The sequence below is a fragment of the Pelodiscus sinensis genome, chromosome 10 (genome assembly GCF_049634645.1).
Source record: "Pelodiscus sinensis isolate JC-2024 chromosome 10, ASM4963464v1, whole genome shotgun sequence".
Taxonomy (NCBI): domain Eukaryota; kingdom Metazoa; phylum Chordata; order Testudines; family Trionychidae; genus Pelodiscus; species Pelodiscus sinensis.
Genome location: NC_134720.1, coordinates 16,315,137 through 16,340,658, shown reverse-complemented (window position 1 = coordinate 16,340,658; position 25,522 = coordinate 16,315,137). Strand labels below are relative to the sequence as shown.

General features: G+C 41.4%; 1 protein-coding gene across 7 annotated transcripts in view; it reads right to left on the bottom strand.

Moving 5' to 3' along the window:
- The window catches only part of LOC102450210 (uncharacterized), a 192,584-nt gene that overhangs the window by 78,811 nt on the left and 88,251 nt on the right, over window positions 1-25,522 (bottom strand). The window contains exon 1 of one of the 7 annotated variants that reach the window (XM_075937556.1): window positions 17,181-18,851. The exons of the other annotated variants lie outside the window; for them this stretch is intronic. Within the exon in view, the coding sequence (XP_075793671.1) occupies window positions 17,181-17,208 (28 nt within the window). The 5' untranslated portion in view covers window positions 17,209-18,851. Of the gene's footprint in view, window positions 1-17,180; window positions 18,852-25,522 lie in introns of those variants that run through there. 7 annotated transcript variants of the gene reach the window in all.

The window sequence follows — 25,522 nt, the reverse complement described above, 5'->3', positions numbered from 1 at the left end:
GCCAGTTCAGAAAAGGATCGGGATATCATACAGGAAGATCTGGATGATCTTGTAAATTGGAGTGATAGCAATAGGATGAAATTTAATAGTGAGAAGTGTAAGGTTATGCATTTAGGGATTAATAACAAGAATTTTAGTTATAAGCTGGGGACACATCAGTTGGAAATAACGGAGGAGGAGAAGGACCTTGGAGTCCTGGTTGATTATAGGATGACTATGAGCCGCCATTGTGACATGGCCGTGAAAAAGGCTAATACGGTCTTGGGATATATTAGGCGAGGTATTTCCAGTAGGGATAAGGAGGTGTTAGTGCCATTATACAAGGCATTGGTGAGACCCCATTTGGAATACTGTGTGCAGTTCTGGTCTCCCATGTTTAAGAAGGATGAATTCAAACTGGAACAGGTACAAAGAAGGGCCACTAGGATGATCTGAGGAATGGAAAACCTGTCTTATGAAAGGAGACTCAAGGAGCTTGGCTTGTTTACCTTAACCAAAAGAAAGCTGAGGGGGGACATGATTGCACTCTTTAAATATATTAGAGGGATAAATACCAGGGAGGGAGAGGAATTATTTAATCTTAATACCAATGTGGACACAAGAACAAATGGATATAAGCTGGCTAGTAGGAAGTTTAGACTTGAGATTAGACAAAGGTTTCGAACCATTAGGAGTGAGGTTCTGGAATGGCCTTCCAAGGGAACGGCCTTCCAAGGGAAGTAGTGGGGGCAAAAGATCTATCTGGTTTCAAGATTAAACTAGATGGGTTTCTGAAGGGGATGGTTTGATGAGATAACATGATCTTGGTAACTAATTGACCATTCATTATCAGTGGGAAATAGGTCAATGGAGGGATGATAGGAGTTACTATAGAGAACTTTCTGGGTGTCTGGCTGGTGAGTCTTGCCCACATGCTCAGGATTCAGCTGATTGCCATATTTGGGGTCGGGAAGGAATTTTCCTCCAGGGTAGATCGGCAGAGACCCTGGAGGTTTTTTGCCTTCCTCTGTAGCATGGGGTACAGATCACAGTTGGAGGATTCTCTGCATCTTGGGGTCTTCTAAGTATTTGAAGGCTTCAATATCTGAGATATAGGTGAGAGGATTATTCTAGGAGGGGTGGGTGAGATTCTGTGGCCTGCACTGTGCAGGGGGTCAGACTAGATGATCATAATGGTCCCTTCTGACCTTAAAGTCTATAATCAACCCACCACAAAATACAATGTACTGTAGATCTTTTTATGAAAATAAAATAAGTTTTGCTTGCCACCAATCTAAATCTTATTTTATAAATCTCCTTTCCTAACTCTGCCTAAGGCTACCAATGAATGGATCTTTTTCACTGGTTCATTAATAGCAGTCGGAAATAGAGTAAGACAAATGAAGAAAAATGCAAAGATCTGAAAACCACAAACATGCTAGTAAATATAATGCCATAACTTACTACATTTGGATTATATTAGCTATTTGCTTACTTAAAAGCCTAACTAGAGATGGTCCAGAAAAAGCAGGAGGAAGTTGTGAATTGTTGCAATTTTTCCCCTTTTGTCAAACACCTCAACAGTTGATCAAAAGGGGGGGAAAAAAAAAGTGAAATATTTTCATTGACATTTTAATAAAAAATTTCTTATTTTTTCCCCAAGTAGTGGAATATCATCTAAATGCTAGAAATTGAAAACTTTCCATCAGCCCTAATCCTAACTCACTGGTTTTTTTACCTCACTTAGACCCAGCCTAAGTGAGCATCCCCGAGCTAGAAAGGTAGCAAGAGTAACTGAAACTTCAATTGCCACAAGTATATTTGGTAAGTTCCATGAACACTGAAGTTTCCAGAAGAGACTCTGTCCCTTCTTTATCCCTTTATTCTACTGTTTTATATAAAATAACAATTTGCCCTTTATACAAGGGACAATTACTTGAAAATTGTTCAGGAAATGAAACGTGTTTCCTGAGCAGCTAAGGTTATGACCTGATCTCTCCATCCTAACTGTGACAGCCCAATTAACAACACCACTGAAGAGACCCTTTACCAGAATCATGCTGAAACATTACCTTCCTTCTGGCAACATGAGTCAACTGCCAGTTTGGTAATTACAACAAATACATTGAATCTTCCATCAGTGTTGTTCCAATTGAAGATACTTAAATCAGGGCATTGGGATGCTTCTTACAACATGCTGCAGAAATTAAAGGAGCAGGAAGAATTCAAAACCATTTTGATCTCCACATGTACTAGGTCAGGATGACCCCTGCGCTGTTAAAAGTTTTGCAAATTAGGAACAAAATATATTCTACATGGAAAACTAAGTATTTTAGTCAGGATTCTTGATTTAAAAATGCACCAAGATATTATTTTGCTTTATAGGTGCTTGCGGTGTGAGGCACTGGTTTGGATTACGGTATGATTTTCCAATACAGGTTGAACCTCTCTGAGCGGAGATTCTCGTGTCCAGAAACATCTGGGGTCTGTCAGGACCACGGATGTTGCTGAACTAGAGAGTCCCTGGACCAGAGAGCCCCAGTGGCAGAGGCGCTAGGGACCAGGAGTGGAGCCAGTCTGGCGGGCCTTCAGCCTGCAGGGTTGGCAGACGTGGGGCAGTGTAGCTTGCAAGGCAGGTAGGGCCAGTGACAGCAAAGCCCACAGGTCCAGCAACAGTGGAGCCTGCGGGGCTGATGGGTCAGAGGCAGTGGAGTCCACAGAGACGGGAAGGAGAGCCCAGAAGGGAGTTTAGCACCCACCCACCCCTTTGAAGATCTCAGAGGCCTGACCTTCCTTGGTCTAGCAAACTCCTTTGTTTGGGACCTGTTGGTCCTGAGGCTGCCAGACCAGAGAAGTCCAACCTGTAGAAGCACCAAAAAAAATAACACTACATTCCCTAGTTGTTCTGTAGAAACCGGAACATTTGGGGAAATTCAGCAGATGATTTTATACTGTTTCTGATTTCATAATTACTTTGATTCCTGTGCTGCAGCTACAGTGACTTTTTGTGTATTCTGCTTTCAAAAATCTGTTATCTAGCACACACGTTGTATCCTGAGAACAGATGGTCACAACGGACACACGCAGAGAATGCTCCCTTCCCCCTCCCTCCAAAGATGCTTGGAAATGTTAACTGGAAAGAACAAAATAAACTTAATGAAGACAGATGAAAAACAAAGTTGCTCCTGTGTATGGAAAAATGCCATGACTTTATGTAAGTCAGAGCTGACATAATTTTGAGTCCATAGATTTAAAGGCTAGGAAGAATCATTATGATAATCTTACCTGACCTTTTCCACAATGCAAGCTATAGACTCAATTTATATAACAAGCCCGTAACTTCTCACCTTTAGCAAGTCAAATAGAAAGGGGGGGGGGGGGAGAAGAGAAGGAGAAATGATCCTAAATTTATTACTAAAAATCAACAGGCTACGGTGCAATTGCAGGAAAATAGTCTCTTTCTCTGCACACAGTGATGGGCTGATCATGGCATTCTTGTGATTTGGATATGAAAGGTATTTGGAATTGATTACATTAAATAGTTAGGGTCCAAATAGCATGAAGGGACTAACGTAACTAATCCTCAGATACTCTTGATACTGAAACAAGCTCTCATCAGTGAAAGACACTGTGCCTTCACATCTGTTAGTGCAGAGGGTCACCCTACAGCTTCAGAGAGGCATGTACTCTGAGCCATCACATAGTATCATCAGGAAAAGCCATTTCAATCTCCAAGAGAAAGGATTAGAAGTGCAGGAGGTCAGCAAATACCATGAGTTGCTCGGTAGCACTAGCATCACGACAGTGGATTAAATGAGGGGGGGAATTTGGGAAGATGCTCTCCACGGCATACCAAAGGAGAAAAGTGGCAGTTTCCTGGCATTGCCCACAGTGAAAATATTTAGTTGTCAAATATTTAGTTGTCAAATAGTACGCTTATTGAGTTTGCGGAAAATACCAAGCTGGGAGCAGTTGCAACTGCTTTGAAGGATAGGGTCATAATTCAAAATGATCTGGACAAATTGGAGAAATGGTCTGAGGTAAACAGGATGAAGTTTATTAAAGATAAATGCAAAGTGCTCCACTAGGAAGGAACAATCAGTTTCACACATACAGAATGGGAAGCGACTGTCTAGGAAGGAGTACGGCAGAAAGGGATCTAGGGGTTATAGTGAACCACCAGCTGAATATGAGTCAGCAGTGTGACTTTGTGGCAAAAAAAGCAAACATGATTCTGGGATGCATTAACAGGTGTGTTGTGAGCAAGACACAAGAAGTCATTCTTCCACTCTACTCTACATTGGTTAGGCCTCAGTTGGAGTACTGTGTCCAGTTCTGGGCACCGCATTTCAAGAAAGATGTGGAGAAATTGGAGAGGGTCCAGGGAAGAGCAACAAGAATGATTAAAGGTCTAGAAAATATGGCCTATGAAGGAAGGCTGAAAGAATTGGGTTTGTTTAGTTTAGAAGAGAGAAGACTGAGCGGGGACATGATAGCCTTTTTCAGGTATCTAAAAGGGTGTCATAAGGAGGAGGGAGAAAACTTGTTCATCTTGGCTTCTGAGGATAAAACAAGCAGCAATGGGCTTAAACTGCAGCAAGGGAGGTTTAGGTTGGACATTAGGAAAAAGTTCCTAACTGTCAGGGTAGTCAAACACAGGAATAAAAATTGCCCAGGGAGGTTGTGGAATCCCCATCTCTGGAGATATTTAAGAGTAGGTTAGATAAATGTCTATCAGGGATGGTCTGGACAGTATTTGGTCCTGCCATGAGGGCAGGGGACTGGACTTGATGCCCTTTGGAGGTCCCTTCCAGTCCTAGTATTCTATGATTATATCATAGCTCTGGGGTGGGGCTGGGGATGAGGAGGAGTTCAATATTCAGGCTGTCCCGGGAAGAGAAGACTATCCCAGCCCTCTCTTACTGCTGCAGCTTCTGGCCAGATGAGAAGCTCCTCTCTATGCTCACTGAAGTTCCAGAAGGCATAGTGGGGGGAGGGATGCATGCTCCCAGTCCAGGGCAGGTCCAGATTGGTCTGCCCCCTGAGCTCCCCATCCAGAGTGAGGAAAGTAGCAAACTGTGCACTTTCCCCTCACTCCCTGATGAAAGGGAACAGCCAGCAATACTCCCCTAAGAATTGGGGAGGGAATCGTCAGTCCCCCTTCCCCTTCCCACTCTTCCTATAAGATGTCTAGGGGCTGGGAGCCTTGCGGCTGGAGCAATTCCAGATTGGGAGCGGGAGGCTTTTACCTGCCTCGTGATTCTATTTCTTTTCTGTATGAGAAGCAATCCCATTCCAGGCACATCCCACATTTCTGGCATAAATAACTTTAAAGCAAGGTAAGGGTTAGGTTAAGAAGAATCTGTATACTGAATTTGGTGATCCTAGGTCCTACCATTTAGGAGTTCTTGAACAAATGGACAGACAAACTTTCTCAACTGTATAGTAGAATGTGTAGTATCTCTTCCTCACTTTGGAATTTAATATATAGAAGACTGTTAATATGTGTTCATACTCAACTCTGCCTCATTCCCACAAGCATTATGACATTCTTTACCAATGCAACCTTATTTCTCAAACACCATCACATGATACACGGATACACCTATGCAACACAACTTGTGATCATGTAAAAAAAGACTACATTTTTAAGCACTTATTCAGATGGCTGATTGACCATTAAAATGAAGCTTTCACATTTCTGGACCTTTAAGAGCCTGATGAAAACACGTTGAAATCCAAGAGAGGCTCCCTATTTGCTTCCATAATCAATAGTATGAGGCCCTAAGTGCATAACTCTACAACAAGATGAAAATCAAAAGCATCTCTATTGAGAAAAACAAAAGCTAAACCTAGGGATTTAGAAAGGTCCTGAGAAGTGATAGGACCCACAAGAAAAATTCCTGGCACAGTAAATACAAAACTAACATCAGAAGAGCCATATTTTTAATGTATCAAAACAAATCAGATGCTTAAGATATTTTGAAAAATTAATGTTTCTTACCAGTCAATATAGAGGGTTTTTTTGCCAGTTCAAAATGGAATCAAGTAAGAGTTGACCTCCCACTCCCATGGGGACTCATGGCAGAGACAGAAGTGCTGAAGGCATCAACCATGAGGCAGAGGGTCAGAGGGTCCAGGAGAGAGTAGACTCCCCGAGAAGGGGCTATCGCACTAGAGGGGGGTTCCACCCAAGGACAGACAGGCCAAGTATGGCACGACTTGTGAGCCGTGACAACATGGTAGCAGAGGATGATGTCATCAGTTGATGAAGTGGCTCTTCTAATAAAGAAATAGAGCCAGTGGCTTTCATTATCCTGAAGTATGATGGACTTTTGAGAAGAAAACACTTAGGCTATGTCTACACTGAGGGTGTTTTGCAGAACAGGAAGTGCGAATGGAGTGTTCATTTGTATAACTTGTACTCTCATTTGCATATCTTCTTCCAATCCTTTTTGCAGAAGAGGTTTGTGTGATAAAAAGCCTTGTGTAGACAGGGGCATTTGTCAGAAAAAAAAAAAACCCCTTTTTGTGCAAGAGCCCTTATTCCTCAAAAAATGAGGTTTACAAGCAGTGAAGACGTAGCCTCACTCACAGTGGCATAACTATGAGTAAGAAGTATGAGAAGTCTGTAGTTGCCCAGAGCTTCTTCTCCAAAGCAAAAAGAACCATTTCTGAGGACCACAGGTCAAGGTATGAAAAGGAGAAATAGGGAGAAAGAAATTCTGAGTAAAAATAAATTAAAATAAAACACACAGGTGGTCATAGTGCATATTGTTAGACACTTGGAAATCCTGAAAAATCATAGCAATAAACTTTAGATGATCCATAGAAGTAGTCAGTTGTTAAGAAAAAGAGTAAACAACCTGTATTTCTAACAGAATCTTGATGAAATTACGTAATTTGTGTTACGTAATTAGCATTGAGAACATTAAACATGTCACATACAATGTGGATAGTCACTCCCCTAAGCACACCTCAGTACTAAACATGAAAGTGTTACATAAAGAGTTTCATATAGTACTCATGGTTGTTAAGAGAAGCATACTCAGCTGCAAGTTTGACAAAATTTTCTTTCTAGTCAGTTTCTCTGTTGAATGTTGTGCTATAATAACTTCCCCTTGTTTCAATGGCAGCTGCAATTAGACAGTGGCCAAGGGAGGAATAGTTAAATAGCACTGTCTGAGTGTGAATAGGAATTGTCCCTCTATGGCTCTAGAACGTCGATGGATATAAAGTTAAGATCCAAGTCTAATTTTGATTCAAAAGGCAAGACTTATTGAATCTATGGTTTTGGTCTGGTGCAAGATAGTATAGGTCTATCCACAAAGTTCAGATCCAGATTCAAACCTACCCAATAACATAATGGGGTTTTAATTCAGTGCTTTGGTTTGAACCTTCTCTTTTAGAAAATTGAGCATGTTTCCCCACGTCAATTGGGGATTTTATTCGCTTGCTTTAAAAAGAGAAATCTAAATAAAGAAGGAATGATTTGGGGTTGTAGGTTAAAGGATGTTTAAAATGTAAACTACTTTATTTTTCTTCTATCAGTTAATTCCCAGACAACATCTTGCATGGATGTTAGAGAGAGATTTATCCCACCGAGCCACAAGAGGGACTGTGACTCCAGCCATCAAGTTCCAGAATCCTGTTTTTTAGTGCGAGTGTTGGTAGTAGCTGCTGAAGAAAGCATAGTGCATATTCCAACCTGTTTCTCCTAAATAATTGACACTGATTGTATCTATGCCACTGTTAGCTTTCAGGAGAACAAACCAGCTACCAATTACTCAAAACAAATTACAGACCAAACCAAATGCAAATACCATCTTAGAGAAGTAACAGCCAATAATGAGCTTTACTTCAGCTACAGTTGGTCCAAAAGCAGCACCCACCCCCATCCAAGCCTCTCAGACGTATGTAAATATTTGGTTCTTGAACCCACCTCTAATTGTAACTGAAAAGACCATGGCCGATGCCAATGAACATGATCACTAAATATGTTTTCAACAGATGTGGAAACACATGCATTCAAAAAGTTTCATGGAGTCACAAGTTCAGTGTGTATGTTCTGAGAAGGGCACTGGTGAGTGAAATACTCCTACAAGATCCAAACCACTGTTGTAGCAATTTTTGTAATCAAGTCTATAAACTTTTAGTTTAAATCAATGGTGTCAAACCAATGAGTAGCAGAATCTGACTTGTTAGACTTTCCCATGTCCGAACAGCACCATTTTGATTTTATCTTCTGGCTTTGTAAAGTGAGCAAGTGCACATCACACACAAGATGAATTAAGATCTGGGAGTCCCCATAATCACTGATGCTACCTTACACAGAGTAATTACTTCATCACAGCTTTAAAAACCAAAGGGGCACATTTTCATTGCTGTTCATGGCGATTGTTTTACTTGCATGACTAACTTTTTGGAAGTATGCAAATAAGATCAGGATTTGCCCTTTGGGTCTGAAACTGTTGTAGTATTAGAATGTGTGCATCTAATTCCCCATAGTAATCATATCACTACCTAGCGCTCGTATAGAATTTGTAATCCATTGATTTCAAAGCCATTAACAAAGTGGGCGAGAATCATTATCTCCAGTTTACAGGGCAGGAAACTGAGGCTTGGAGCAGAGCTGCAAGCTGTCCACGGTCACCCAGCTGGCCAATGGCAGAGCTGGGAAACCACATCTCAAGTCCCAGTCCACTCCACAGATGGGACTTGGGGCAAACATTTCAGTGCAACAAGGAGATTTTCCTATAAATGGAACTTATTAGCTGTGTCTCATTTTCTCTTTGACAGACTGAAAACCCTGCAGTATGAAAAGATATTTCCAAAAGGAATTGAGATTATTGCAATTGAGAGTGACATTTTTATTCACTGGAGCAGAAAATTTGTAGTAGGTGGGATTAATAATTGTATTGATCAAATTCTGTTCTGAACATTCAAATTGGATTTCAATGGTTGTCTTTTTTTAAACTATATAGCTTTCCCCTTCCTGCATTGAGAACTAATAAATATGTTTCTTTTGTCCAGGGACAAGACTATGTCCTTGTTATGGATTGCTCCTCTTATTTTTTTATGCAATTATTTAATTTGCTATGAAGATATTCATTAAATGTACTTAATTGAAGTGGTTTGTGTTTTCTGAACAGCCTTCAAAGAACTAATTTCACTCTCCTTCATCTGGGGCCAATCACACAACCCTGTAACCATGTGAGTAATTTTTGTTCATCTGAGTGGTCCCACTAGGACTATCTGCATAACGACTATTCCATTGAATAACGATTTCAGGATCACATCCAGAAGCTGAGCATTAGCAATCACATCAAGTCATGGGCTCTTACAATAGCCAAGTGGTCTAAGGCACTACATTTAAGCAGTAGCTTCTTCTGCAAATATGGGTATCAATCCTGTCAATATGCAGCTATTCTGTGCTAAACATGCCTACATGATGTAAGACTTAGGTGCTGAAGCTTCTCAATTAAAGGTGTTATTTTTTGCTGATATTTTTGAAATTCTGAAACCAGCCAGGAGCTGCTGCTGGTTGCTGAATGTGGGCTAGCAAGGCAAGTGTTTTACAATTCGCACACTTTTGAGGAGTACATTTTCACTCCCTCACACAGCATGGAAGTTTTGATATTTTGTTAGTACATGCAATGACAGCTTGGGGAAGATCTACAAACGGAGGGTAGAATGATCACAGCTTCATTATTACTTCTGTTGTTCCATGGGAATGCAAAGTGCTTTACAAAGAGACAAAATCAGCACTCCAAAAGGTCTTAGCCCTACAGGAAAAACACCACAAGAGTGGCTTGTCCCTGCCAAACATTTTACAGTGAATACATTTTCTACTGAAAATATTGTTGGTTTGTTAACACAGGCATGGTGCCAAATAGGAGTGGTAGTTCAAGTACTTTATTTCCTCATTCTCTCCCCTGGGGTGGGTCCTTCTTAGACACCCTCTCCTATTGACATGTACCAGTGACCCAACAAGAAGGGAGACATGCATCATGGGAGATGTAGTGTGGCTTGAACTATAATTCCCATTAGGCAGAATTCCCATTTCCAGAAAGGTGGGGAGAGGGAGGGAGCCATTTCCCCCAATCATCTCCTAGACATAGTTCCTGTTCTCAGTGCAAAACAGAGGCATGGGCTCTTTACTGAACAAACTGACCGGACAGCCAGTTTCACTTCATTCTTTTACCTGCAGATTCTTTGACCCCTTACTTCCTCCCTCTACCCCCAAGACATTTGCTTTAGGAATGATTGTAGGGGAAGTTCTATGACTTATGTCATACAGAACAGATCATCACAATGATTTGTTCTGCCCTTAGAATCTATGGATCCCTAGGAAGGCTTTCATTGAATACTGACTGAGAGGGAAGTAACACCTTCTCCTCAACACCAGCATGGCCTGGATTTTCCTTTGGAGATCATCCATACGGAGCAGGCCTCACCCTGTGTAGCTTATGAGAGCAAACAGCTTTGCAGCAGCTTTGATCTATAAGTAACATTCTTTCAGTCTTATTTCTCTTTTTTCCTCAAATATGCCTTATTCCGCATCTGACTCAGACTTCTCCTCTCCCCCAAGTAATCCTGGGCCTCTGCCAACTTCTGAACAACCATGATATCTCTTCAGTTATTCTAACTCTTGTAACTTTCCTCCTTTCAAAGTCTGACCTAACCTCTTCTGCTCTTTCTAATGTTCTCCCACAGATTCCTTTCTCCACCTCCTCCTCATGCCCATATCCCAGGGAGGATTCTAATCTCTCCAGAACACTCACAGGAATCTTAGCAATTTGTTAGGACTGTCCTCCTCCATATGCACTATGTAAAATGAATGTGCCCACAGGGCAGGCTTTCCCCAAGGCTCCCTAGCTGTATGAATAGCATTGTTTGATCACCCTCATGTCCCTATACTGGTTTTATATTTACCAGTCTTGCAGTGACAGAACTCAAGCCACATATCTGGCTGAAGACAACTCCCACAGGAGTTGGATGACGGATTATGTCACTATCTTTTACTGATTCTGAAAGAGAGCAGTCTGATATGCTGGGTAGAAATACTCAATTGTGGTAATTCTTTAGCTTCTGAGCTTCTGCTCTGACAATATATCACTTTATACATTAAATATGCTGCTCTCCCATTTGTGGTAAAACTATTAACATGATTAAAACATGTAGTGTTGTCTGATAGACCCGATCAATTGTCAGCACTAGGGAGAGAAGCAGCCTGCAGTATCTCATTTGTAAGCCTGCCAGTGCACATAAATAAAAAGCCCCATTTTCATATCCTTGTTTTTAAAAGATGAACTATTGGGATAAAGACTTGACTACAGCTATTGGCTCCTATCCATGCCTAATAGTCCTCCTCCTCCTCTGCATAACCCTGCCTGTTGGAACAAAATAGTGCACTTCTTGTGTGGCAGCCAAATGCAGAAGAATCAGTTTGGAAAATAATGTACCCTCCATTTAAATAGAGCTAGCTCTTACAGAGAACATGTATACAGGCACGGACACATACAAAATGATTTCCACCAGTGTTGTTCATTTGTCAAATTGAACATGTTAAGAACTGGTATGACAGGAGTTGTCTTTAATAATTGCTTTCTTAATCTTTCTGCTTGCAACATTTGCAGCTCAAGCTCCCTACAGATGAGTCGATTTTCAAGTTACTTGGTTACATATTTTTTATAAGGAATTGGGCTGGAGTTTCAACAGTGACTCTTGAGGATTGAGGTACATGCCCTGCACACTCACGATTTACCGCACTCTTCAAGCTAAAAGCTGCACTTAAAGTTGCTTGTGTGCTTTGTTAGAGATGAACACTGTAACTGCCTGCCCAGTTAAGCTACCTCCCAGCTCTTTCTATGCCCAGTTATTTATTCATAGGATAAAAATATTAGACAAACCAGAAACTACACCCATGCTAATAAGCTTACCAAGCATCCCTGCAACTAATTCAGGCTTTGGTAGCAGCAGTCCTTCAAAACTACCACAAAGGGTTTTCCTTTATGGCCACATGTTCATAGCAGCTGTTAGCTCAGCACTAGAAACCTTTTGTTTTTAAAAGAAATAGCATATTAAAATACTGTTCGTGGCTCAGTCTGCAGTTTTTACTATTTATTTGAATCAGGATACCACCTAGGAGCACTAGTCATTAGAGGGAATTTAGCTCCTGGTCAAACGCCACAGCTTCCCATTATACCTCTTGCAGGGGCTCAGGGCTCCAGTGGGGAGAGATGCCTCTTCCCAGTCCCCAAAGTGGCTGTGACCGGGGTAGAGATGGAGCTGCTGTTGCTGAGACAGAGGCAACCCTTCCCCCACCGAGCCTAGCTTGGAGAGGCGCCATTCACTTGGCCCTGAGCTGCTGTGGTGAGAGAGGGTTGGGGAGAGTCCTTTCTCCCCAGGGCAGCCTGCGACCCAGCCCTCTGCCTCAGTCTTGGGCCCCCTCTTGCACCCCGAATTGCTCATCCCTGGCCCCACTCCAGAGCCTGTACCTTCAGCCAGAGCCCTCACCCTCCTGCACCCCAACCCTCTGCCTGACCCTCCTACACCCACACCCCTCAGCCCCACCCCATCCATGTGTGGAATGATTTTTGTTATGTGACACATCACCTCCATATTGGTGCATGCAGCAACAAGTCATGCTGTAGGTGGATATAAAAAAAAAGTAGAAGGAACACTGACCAGGAACGTATTGTGCTAGGTGGTGTACAAACACACAAAATGGTCACTGCACCAAGGATCTTACAAACTAAGTATAAGACAAGAGAAAGCAGGTCACTTCTTATGCCTGACTTGGTTCCAGTTGTGTGTCCTCCCCCCCCACCCATCTTTTATGTCCCCTTCACTCACATCTACCAGAGGTGAGTTTATTGTATTCATGTGTGAATCTGAAAAAGTTCACAGTTCTGGGTTTGTTCAGACAAACACTGAAGAATTCAGATTGTGGTCAGGACCAATAAAGTCTGCAATCTGACCCGGAAATGCCTGAGCATAGCCTGGTTTCATCAGATTCCTGGCACTGTTGGCCAGGACCAGAAACAGAAAATAGTGTGAAAACAGCTTTTTCCCCCCACATGACATTTTGGTGCCTCCATTTGTGGAACCATGAAGTGTAGAGATACCTTGGCTATTTGGTGGCTATTAATTTCACTTCCAGTGAAGTAGCACTTTTGGCAAACAAGCTGCAAAAATTGTCATTCATCCTAGGTCTTATGGCTGGAAAAGGCTGAGGCTAAAGCACATGTAAAGAATACACGGCTTAATTATAATTTTATAAGCATCACTTGTGGGCAGGTTTTCTCTGGGCAGATTTTCTCTGTCAACACTTCTCTCAAGAATCTGTTTTCCTTTCTCAAATGCTGCTCAAAGTTATATGCTCTGATGTGAACCTGCAATAAATAATATTTCCCCTTTTATGTGAACTGAGTTTCAGAAGTCTTGATCTATATGCATGCATGCAGCATCTATTGGGGTAGACAGTAATTTGAAGAATTTTCCATCGTGTTGGTTTTTAGTGCAGTGTGAATTAAGCATCTGGTTGGTGTTTAAAATTTATTTATTAGTGATTAGCTTATGTTTTTAAATGCTTATTTTAGAAGGGAAGATATCCAACCCTAGCACTGTATAGTGCCATGAGGTGAGATCCTGGCTGCACTAAAAGCAGTTTTTGCCATTGACTTCAACGGGGCTAGGATTTTACCCCTTATTACTAGCTGCTTCTAAAGTCCAAGGTTACTTTGAGCTAGAAGTGCTAGAGAAGTGGGAGTGGGAGTCTGGGAGTGGGAGGAGGGGGAATAGCAGCCTTAGGCAATTTAACCACCATACTAGTCAATCCAGGAACTGTTTCCAGCCCACATTGCATGTTCTTATGTTTAACAGCTGTTTCTTTCCCTGATAACGTGACACAGAATGAGATGTATGAAGTGATAGTGGAATTGATTACGTGGTGCTGTGAAGTGCACAAAATACATTTTTTTCTTCTTAGTTACAATAATCTTAGATGTTACTTGTAATCAAACTCCATGACAGTTCTTTAGAGAAGGAGGGTGTTTAGCTTTGCTTTGCTTTTTAATGTGATAGCATCCTTTCTGCAACAAGAGGTACTGGAGAAGTTTGTGCAAGGCCCCTATGGCCTCAATTGCTATGAGCCGCAAACCCTGGCTGTAGCCCTATCTGGGCTTCTCCCTCATTGACTGTTAGGCATGGGGACAGTTCAGCAGCATAAAAAAAGATCAAGCCAAGCAGTGCCAATGGCTAAGGGGGCAGAGGAGCATTTAGGGTAGTGAAGCTTTAGTCCTGAGAGCAGGAAATGATTCTCAAATTTGGGTGGGTCAGGCTCAGAAGTTTTGGATGGCAACGGATCAAGTGGAAAGTAAAGTACAAATGAAAACCCTTGCAGAGTCAGCAAAGTGGGGCAGGGCCAGCACACTATTTAATTCCTGGGTTCTTGGTGTAACATGGATTCATTTAAAACATGCTACTGCTTTGAGATAATCTGCACACTGCCTTCCAGGCACTGGTGACAAGCTAGCTAAGCCCTGAGAATTGCCACCTGGAACATAGGCTCACTTGGGAGTAGATCAGGAAAGGTGACTGAAGCAATGGCAAGAAGGAAAAATGCATCTACTGTGTCTTCAGGTAGCTAGGTGGTGTGGAGGCAAAAGACAAAATTTAGAATGATGGATGAAACAATTTTGGTCTAGAGGAAAAAAGAAAATGACTGGTGTAGCTACAATCGTGAGCTCAGAGTTTGCTGATGTTGTCATTTGAGTTGAAAGAAGGAGACGACAATTTGGTAGTTGCATGGTTGATGAAAGAGAGCAGGGATCTGTGGCTATGTCTACACTGCAGGCTTTTGCCAGCAGAGTGTATGCTAATGAAGCACTCATTGGCATTTGTCGTGCTGTCATTTGCATATTTTCCGCTGATGTTTTTTGCACAAGAAGTTTTTGTGCAAAAACAAGCAGTGTAGACAGGTCCATTTTGCACAAACCCCACCTGTTGCACAATATCCTTATGTCTCAAAAAAGGAGGCATAAGGATCTTTCGCAAAAGGGGTTTTTGTGCAAAACGGACCCATGTACACTGCTTCTTTTTGCGCAAAAACCTCTTCCGCAAAAAGCATTGGCAGAAAATATGCAAATGACAGCACAACAAATGCTAATGAGGGCTTCATTAGCATACTCTCTTCTGGCAAAAGCCTTCAGTGTAGACATAACCTGAATGTAAAGTCAGCATATGCTCTGCAACTAGATGAGCTATGGGTAAGAAGGAGAGCTTTAGAAAGGAGCTGGCAGAGTTAGAGGTTATGGTTAAAAATGACACCCAGTCAGTGAAGATTTAAACTGCCATGCTGGTGAAGGGAATCAGGGAGAAGGAGTCGTGGTTAAATTTGGTTTTGGCAAAAGAAATACCAAAGAAGAGGATCAGGTGAGTGATGGTTGTTTAGTGTGTTTTCAGTGGCGAATATGTGGTTTGAAAAAGATTTCTACATAGTGAGGCACTACTGTGAAAAAAGTAACGCCCAGATGCAGTATATTTTGATATGAATCATATGAAAATGGTGGGAGGCATAAGGTTCTATTAAGTGAATTTGACATAATAACAAACAATTAATAGCTAAAATTCAAATGCAGCCTGAGAAAATGGAACAGAAATTAAATTGGAGGAAGAAATTGTATTGGTAGTTAAGACAAGTTCTGCCAAAAAATAAAGGGAGGCTTTCAGACCTTGCAAACATTGGGGATACAATGGAAACACTGTGAAGAGAACAGGACAGGAACTCTAAGACATCTGAACCCATGCATGAGCCGGAAAAAACAGAAATTTTGCAAAATAAATTGTTTAGTCAAAAACTCTTTATCATCAAGAATAGCTTTGATGGACCATATCTATCATCCCTAAATGCAGTCCAAGGTGAAGAGCTATTCTGTGCACCTTAATTTAATTCGGTGAAGTATTATCTACTATGCACCAGTTTAGAACAGGTAGTATTTCTGTGCACTGTGAAACGGATGCTGTATTTCACCAATTACAGGTCAATGATAGATGAGGTGATTTCTACATGCTTCACATTAAAGGGATATATGAATATAAATGGAAATTATAATTGCCAGGTAGGGCAGAAAAAAAAAAACACCTTTAGTGAAATGATTTTGTAAAAGTCCAGCTGATGGATAGCAGAACACTGTCAAAAGCCCACCAATAGGGAACTACAAGATGATATATAGATATGCTGATCAATGAAAGATTCTCTGCAATATGAAATTTATTTCAATGCCACTTTTTTCTCCCCTCCCCTCTTCACCTCACAGGGGCATATCTACACAGCAGCATTATTTCGGAATAATGGATGTTATTCCAAAATAACAGTCCACATCTATACACAAGCAGTTATTTTGACATAATATTGAAATAATGTTGAGCTAGAGGACTGCTTACTCTGAACCCTGCAGCCCTCATTGTACGAAGAGGAAGAGAAGTCATTGTGAGAGCACTCTCTCCCCCCAACTGCTGTGTAGACAGTGCCAAAGTTTAAATGAGCTATTTCAACTTAAGCTATGCAATTAGTGTAGCTCAAGTTGTGTAGCTTATTTTAAGTTTAGCCCTGCTGTGTAGACATGCCCTGAGTATTCAAGTCACACAGCTTTGTAAAGGGATCCAGGGCATGTCTTCCCATTTTTCATGTAACACTTGAAGCTTCAAATCATCTCAATTCATACTCCATATCATTTGTCATTCATAACATGGTGGTTCTCAAGCAAGTGAGGGAAGTCTATCATAAGGGTTTTTAGACTGCATAGCTAACATTGCTTAGTAGCAAGAACAGAGTCTGGGCTACAGTCTAATATTCTTACACATTATTTCATAAATAGTCCTATTAAAATCAAACAGGCTAATGTAGATGGTATCATGAGCTTTTGTCCAATTACAGACTAACTTGGCTACCCCTCTGAAGACATTTATATTCAAGATTCCGACTCTGGCCCTTAGAAAATAAAGTCATTTTAATACTGCTATGGTCCAATTTGTGTGCCTTCTCCTTATGAGAACTTAAATGTAAGCCCAGAGGTGCTTTTTCTGCCAGGAACTGAGATTCCAGCAGTTATAGTGCATGGTGATAGGAGATGCTAGATTTGATTAATGGATTAGAGTGAAAGACTGAAGCCATTACTTCTGTGAGCAATACTTACATAAGTTGATCTGTCCAGTTGAATGCATCTACTTGTATAAGGACCGTCCCATGCAGACAAGGACGGTACAGCAAGGACCTTGATGACAGAAGAGAACAGCTGGAATTATGGGGAAGAAATGCGATAAGGAATAATATCCTGTCAGGCCATTATATCATCTCCACATCTTCTCTCCCCAATTGTATATCACTCCTCTCTGCTGTCTCTGAGTTAGAGGAGTTCGTCTGAGTTCAAGATCATTTAAATTTGCTTTTGCAGTCATCCCGCAGCTGTAGCTTATATTTTCTCCAAGAGAAAGTGAAACTGAATGGAAGTGAGTATAACTGATTCACAGACTGGGAGGATGGAGCAGAAATGTAAAAAAAAAAATGGAAGGCATATTCATGGCTGCTGAGAAGGATTTAAATAAAAGTAGCTGTTGCAGAAAAAGAAGAGGTGAAAAGAGTGCTGATTGAGCATTTATAGCCTCAATTTAACTGCTATGGTCACGGTGTAAAAATGTTGGAGCAAAGCTAGAGTTTTTTTTCCAAGGGTAGAGAGAGAGGAGAAAGATAGTCAATGCCATTTCAGGAGACGAGCCATTCTAACATGTCTCTGTGTAAATAAAATGAATATGAATCTTGCACCAACCATAGGGCTGGAAAGTGCATCGTGCCAAAGCAGTACTGACTGACATTTTCAATACCATTTTAACACTTTGCAAATATTGGTAGGCTCCTAAAAAGCCTTTTATTTTAATTTCTTTGGATCCCTTCCCAGATACCTACTCAGGTGCAGGATCTGATTAAATTCATAAGCTTCCCTACTCTCCTATTCTTTTAAGTCCATAGATGGGCTGTATCTAGACTGCAGTGTCAAATAGGTAATTTGCACTATTCAAATTGGAAAAAGATAGGCAATTTACTTTCAAAAGAGGCTTTTCCAAAATTTGGCGTGTCTACACAGCACCAAATTTCAGAAAAAAGTGCTCTTTCGACACATCCCTTATGCCTCATAGAACAAGGTTTACTGGGATGGCGAAAGAGCGCATCTGCTTTTTTGAAAAACATTTCTGAAAAGTGGATGCATTCCTTGGATGTGCCATTGCTTTTCCGGGATACTGAAAGTATCCCGGAAAAGCAATGCAGTCTAGATGTAGCCATGAGGTACTTGTGCATAAGTGCTTCTCTACAAAGCCAGGACATGATCAAGACTTCATTACAGACTGGTTTTGGTAAATCTTTGAAGGCTCCATAAAGTTTCATACTTACTCAGTACTGATTGTACCTTTTTAAAATCTGGTGGGCCAGTCTGCTGAAGTTGCTCAAACCAAGAATTCTGGTTCTTGAGGATTGAGACTCAGGCCACTTACTGGAGGATTGATGCTCTGGCACTTGATCTTCCGGGGTTTGATTTAGTGAAATTGAATGCTGATGGTAGCCCCATTGGCGCCACTACTCATCACTGTTGTGAGAAGTTAGAGAAATTGATGGGAGTGTTTCTCCTCTTCACCTCCCACATGGAGGTGGTTCCAAGCTTGGCTTGTCATATGTCATCTCCAACTATGTCATTTTCAAAGCTGGAGTTGTGTACCTTAAGCCAACCTTCCCCACAAAGTGCAAATATTGCCTCAGATGGAAAAGGACTCCAGAACAAAAAGACAGAGCAGAGTACAAGTCTAAAGCTACAGAAAACAGATTAACCTAATCACTGTAACTGCTGAATTGTTTGATGCAAACATTACACTCTGTTAGCTTGAATGAGACTGTAATATATGCTACATGATAATACACAAGACTACAGAATCAAAGAAACTTCTGTAGGACGTGTGTCACATATGGATCAGATGTCAAGATCACCCTTCACAGAGGTAAATTTAAGTTTAATTTTTCAAAAGCAAAGACATTTTTAAAACTACGGAGTCAAATTTGTACCAAAAATCCCAAGCAACAGAACCTTTAAATGACATTACAGAGTGGCAGAATAACATTTTACAGTTTTACCTTAAAACAGGGATGGGCAAAAATTTTCACAAGGGGACCACCCCAAGAATTTGATAAGTGGTCACAGGCCGTATTTTTCTACTATATTAATGCAGTGGGTACAGGGTCTGGGACAGAGTTTGGGTGCAGAAGGGAGCTGTGGGCAGGGGATTGGGGTACAGGAGGCGGGGCAGGGTATGGAAGGAAGTTTGGATACAAGAGGGACTGTCGGGGCAGGCTAGCCATGAGTTTCTTACTGTAGGTGACTCCTAACTAGTGGTCCATTAGGGCATTCAGGCAGGCTATCAGCCTGCTCTGGCCCCACATGTCATTCAAATCACCTGGATGCCGAAGGAAGCACATCTCTGCATGCATGGCCCTTGGGGAAAGGGGACATCAGGTCTCCACGTACTGCCCGTGCCCACAAGCACCATCCCTGCAACACCCGTTGGTTGGTTTGCAAACTAGATAGGAGAAGCAATTCTTCTGCTCTGTTTCACACTGATAAGGCCTCAGCTGGACCATTATGGCAGTTGTGGGTGCCACATTTCAGGAAAGATGTGGGCAAATTGGAATTAGTCCAGAGAAGAGCAACAAAAATGAATGTAGAGCTAAAAAACATGAACTATGAGGAAAGATTGGGAGAAAGATGGGTTTGTTTAATCTGCAAAAGAGAATACAGAGGAGAGGGAAACAACATAACATTGTTAAAAGAAGGGAGAAAAATATTCTCCTTAATCTCTGATAATAAGACAAGAAGAAATGGGATTGTGAAATCTCCATCATTGTAGATTGTCAAGAGCAGGTTAGAGAAACATCTGTGAGGAATTGTCTAGATTAGGGCTACTCAACATGTGGCCAATGGCCCGTTTGTTTGCAGTCTGCAGTGCGGTTTGGGTTTACGCAGGGCTCACCATGTGGCCCACGGGTGGGATCCTTTGAACATGGCCTCCACTGGGATTCCTGGCCACATTAAAAGTGCGGTCATAGGGGTGGAAATTGGGTAACTATTGCATTTTATGAATATCAGCAGAACTGACTTAAATGGGACCTGCATGTTGTGTAGTCTTGCCTTAATCTTTGTATTCATGCCCGTCAGTGTGAAAGAAGCTATTTGCATGTATATACAACCACAATTAAGTTGCAGCCCTCTGCATGTGTTGTGAGTAACACTGTTGCCCGTGGGGCTTCCAAAGATGAGTAGCGCTGGTCTATATAATATGCAGAAGTGGTGAGGAGTCCTGTGGCACCTTATAGACTAACTGAAGTGTTGGAGCATAAGCTTTTGTGGGCAAAGACCCACTTCGTCAGATGCATCTGACGAAGTGGGTCTTTGCCCATGAAAGCTTATGCTCCAACACTTCAGTTAGTCTATAAGGTGCCACAGGACTCCTCACCACTTCTGCAGATTCAGACTAACACGGCTACCCCTCTGATTCTAAATAATATATGGCCCTGCCATAGAACCACAGAATACTAGGACTGAAAGGGACCTCGAGAGGTCATCAAGTCCAGTCCCCTGCCCTCATGGCAGGACCAAGTACTGTCTCTAGACCATCCCCAATAGATATTTATCTGACCTACTCTTAAATATCTCCACAGATGGAGATTCCACAACCTCCGTGGGCAATTTATTCCAGTGTTTAACCACCCTGAAAGTTAGGAACTTTTTCCTAACGTCCAACCTAAACCTCCCTTACCGCAGTTTAAGCCCATTGCTTCTTGTTCTACCCTCAGAGGCCAAGATGAACAAGTTCTCTCCCTCCTCCTTATGGCACCATTTTAGATACCTGAAAACTGCTATCATGTCCCCCTCAGTCTTCTCTTTTCTAAACTAAAGAATCCCAATTCTTTCAGCCTTCCTTCATAGGTCATGTTCTCTAGACCTTTAATCATTTTTGTTGCTCTTCCCTGGACCCTCTCCAATTTCTCCACATCGTTCTTGAAATGCGGTGCCCAGAACTGGACACAATACTCCAACTGAGACCTAACCGGCGCAGAGTAGAGCGGAAGAATGACTTCTCGTGTCTTGCTCACAACACACCTGTTAATGCATCCCAGAATCATGTTTGCTTTTTTTGCAACAGCATCACGCTGCTGACTCATTTAGCTTGTGGTCCAATCTAACCCCTAGATCCTTTTCTGCTGTACTCCTTTCTAGACAGTTGCTTCCCATTTTGTATGTGGGGAATGGATTGTTCCTTCCTAGTGGAGCACTTTGCATATGTCTTTATTATACTTCATCCTGTTTACCTCAGACCATTTCTCCAATTTGTCCAGATCATTTTGAATTATGACCCTATCCTCCAGAGCAGTTGCAACTCCTCCGAGCTTGGTATCATCTGCAAACTTAATAAGTGTACTTTCTATGACAATGTTTAAATAGTTGAGGAAGATATTGAACAGAGCACTGCAGAACCCCGCTTGTTATACCTTTCCAGCAGGATTGAGAACCATTAATAACTACTCTGAGTACGGTTATCCAGCCAGTTATGCAGTCACTTTATAGTAGCCCCATCTAAGTTGTATTTACCTAGTTTATTGATAAGAGTATTATGCGAGACCATAGCAAATGCCTTACAACAGTCTAGGTATACCACGTCCACCGCTTCTTTCCTATCCACAAGACTCGTTATCCTATCAAAGAAAGCTATCAGATTGGTTTGACATGATTTATTCTTTACAAATCCATGCTGGCTGTTCCCTATCACCTTGCTACCTTCCAAGTGTTTGCAGATGATTTCCTTAATTACTAGATCCTTTATCTTCCCTGACACAGGGGTTAAACTAACTGGTCTGTAGTTTCGTGGGTTATTTCCCAGGTTGTTATTTCCCTTTTTTATAGATAGGCACTATATTTGCCCTTTTCCAGTCTTCTGGAATCTCTCCCGTCTCCAGTGATTTTCCAAAAATGATAGCTAGAGTCTCAGATACCTCCTCTATCAGCTCCTTGAGTATTCTAGGATGCATTTCATCAGGCCCTGGTGACTTGTAGGAATCTAACTTTTCTAAATGATTTTTAACTTGTTCTTTTTTATTTGATCTTCTAAACCTACTCCCTTCCCACTAGCATTCACTATGTTAGTCATTCCTTCATCAGACTTCTCAGTGAAGACCGAAACAAAGAAGTCATTAAGCATCTCTGCCATTTCCAACTTTCCTGTTACCGTTTCTCCCTCCTCACTAAGCAGTGGGCCTACCCTGTCCTTGGTCTTCCTCTTGCTTCTAATGTATTTATAAAAAGTCTTCTTGTTTCCCTTTATTCCTGTAGCTAGTTTGAGCTCATTTTGTGCCTTGGCCTTTCTAATCTTGCCCCTGTATTCCTGTGTTGTTTGCCTATATTTATCCTTTGTAATTTGTCCTAGTTTCAATTTAATAGGACTCCTTTTTTATTTTTAGATCATGCAAGATCTCATGGTTAAACCAAGGTGGTCTTTTGCCATATTTTCTATCTTTCCTACGCAGTGGAATAGCTTACTTTTGGGCCCTTAATGTCCCTTTGAAAAACTGCCATCTTTCCTCAGTCGTTTTTCCCCAAAGTCGTAATTACCATGGGACCTTACCTATCAGTTCTCTGAGCTTACCAAAATCTGCCTTCCTGAAATCCATTGTCTCTATTTTTCTGTTCTCCCTTCTACCCTTCCTTAGAATTGTGTACTCTATGATTTCATGGTCACTTTCACTCAAGCTGATCTTCCACTTTCAAATTCTCAACCAGTTCCTCCCTGTTTGTTAAAATAAAATCTAGAACAGCTTCCCCTCTCCCCCCCGCCCCCCGATAGCTTTTTCAACCTTCTGAAATAAAAAGTTGTCACCAATGCAGTCCAAGAACTTATTGGATAGTCTGTGCCCCGCAGTGTTATTTTCCCAACATATATCTGGATAGTTGAAATCCCCCATTACCACCAAATCTTGGGCTTTGGATGATTTTGTCAGATGTTTAAAAAAAAGCCTCATCCACCTCTTCCACCTGGGTAGGTGGCCTGTAGTAGACTTCTAGCATGACATCACCCTTGTTTTTTACCCCTTTTAGCCTAACCCAGAGACTCAGTGCTTCCATCTCCTACATCCATCTCCACCTCAGTCCAAATGTGTACATAAGGCAACACCTCCTCCCTTTTTCCCCTGTCTATCCTTCCTGAGCAAGCAAGCTGTACCCTTCCATCCCAATCATATGTATTGTGCACATAGTGCAGTGGACAGGACTAGATGACTTCTCAAGGACCCTGCCAATTCTACAGTTATCCTAGCAGTGTGCAAGTGCAAAAAAAAAATAGCACTGTCCATCAATATACTATAAAGATATTTATAAAATTGCTGATGTCACTTCCAGCATGAATCATCTTTCAGACAGGATTGAATTTAACCCATGGTGAACAAGTCCAAGTTGAATTATAACAGATTCAGTAACTATGCTCTAGCTTAGAGTTCCATCTGAAGTACAACATGATTTTAAGACTTCAAATGAAGGCTTAAAGAAAACAAAAGCAAACTTAAGTTTCCCCTTTTTGGACTGCACATTTTTATAGTTTATACAGGGACATGCAATAGCTACTAAATGATTTCTTTTGGGTAAACATTAACAACTAATAAGTCTTAGTTTGATCATTTGATTCTTTTGTTTGTCCATGTACCAGTACACTGTGGAAGGAACACAAGAAATGGTCTTTGTGACAGTAGCTGAACTTAATGAATCCCTTTTGTCCCTAACCAATAAGACATACTGGCTTTAGGCACATTGACAGGGATATTTTTATGCATCTAACTCATTACAAGACTTAGAGTGAATGCATTTTTAGTCTTACACTAATTTTGCTGGATTCAATGAAATGTAGGAGAGAATAAAAGGAAGAGACATTTTTTTTTGTTCCTGCACATCTGAAGTTCTCAACTTTACTTTGGCAAGGATAACAATTAATTAACGTTCCTACCTTTGCCTGTTTTCAAACATATTACAATCCCTTCACGTAATGAAGTACAAATTGGCAGCACAATGAAGGGAAGCCCCATTTTGCTTTTGAGACTGATTTTTTAATAGTAAGAGCTAAACTCAAGAAGGTTCAGAGTTGGGATTTGGATAAGTGCCCAAACATGTCAGATATGTCACTAAAAAACCTAGATGTTTAGATTTGCAACACAGAAGTGAGGATCTTTTTGGAGATCTCTTCCATTTCTGGTCAGTCTGGATGAACTGACATATTTCTGTTCTTGGATGGAAAGCTGAGGGAAGTTCAGAGATGTGCAAAAGTGAAAACATATTACCCAGGGTTTTTTTTCAAACTTGAAAATAGATGTGGTTTGTGTTTTGCATTTGCAGTTCAAAACAGGACTTTGAACCTCACAAGGTCAAGATCTCATTTATTTTGCAAATATTGCTTGGTTTTAGCTAGAAGTATTGAGACAGATGGATCATTTGATGATTACCTATTCTGTTCATTCTCTTGGAAGCACTTGGCATTGGCAATGTGTCAGAAGACAGGGTACTGCGATTAATGGACCATTGGTTTGACTCAGTGTGGCCATTCTTATGTAGAGGTGTCAGTATGCTGGATAAATCTGACTGAATTAAGATTAAATATTTTTGGAGTGCCTGATATTAAAATGCAAAATGTTTACGTGTTATTATAAGACTATATTCCTGGGAGGAGACATGACTAATACCAGCTGTAGGAAAGGATAGTCCTAATTTCACTTGAAGCTCACAGTGCCCCCTTCACACCCTCCACTTACACAGAACTCAGCCTTTGCAAGCTTTTCCCTGGGAAGAGTGTCTTTGTCTGCTGAGCACCTGTTACAAGATCAGAGGTCCAAGCTATACAAAAATAAATCTCAGCTGCCTGGGTACATTTGGTCTTAGACAACAGCGGTTACAAAGTTGTGATAACAGGAGAAACACCTTGGTGGGGGTTGATGGGCTGATCACGGGCCTGAATCCTTGCTGCATCTGGGGCAGTGAATGTAGGTTCTTCTATTGTTTCAGAACACTTTCACCTTAAGAATACATGTGCTTGCTTGGAAAGAGTTGTGTGGTAACTTATACCTGGGTAAAACTACACTGCTTTGATGCCCATGAGGAGAAGGCAAAGTAGGCCTGCCTAGGCAGTCTTACTGGCTGGAGAATTCTCAGTGTAGGAAGGGAATTCTGCATGCTGGGAAAAAGCATGGGCAGGAGGAAGTCAAAGGTGTTTCTACCCAAGTGAGGGGACAACTGAGGAGCCCCAAGCAGGTACCCTTGCTAGACCCAGAGGGAGTACAGGTGCAATTTCTCTAAAATGGGACCGTTTTAACAATAGGGCTTTTCCTTATGAAATTTTGACTAAAACCTTTCGTGATTATGTACTTCTACTATCTTATTCGACCTTCCTTTTTTCATAAGCCTGA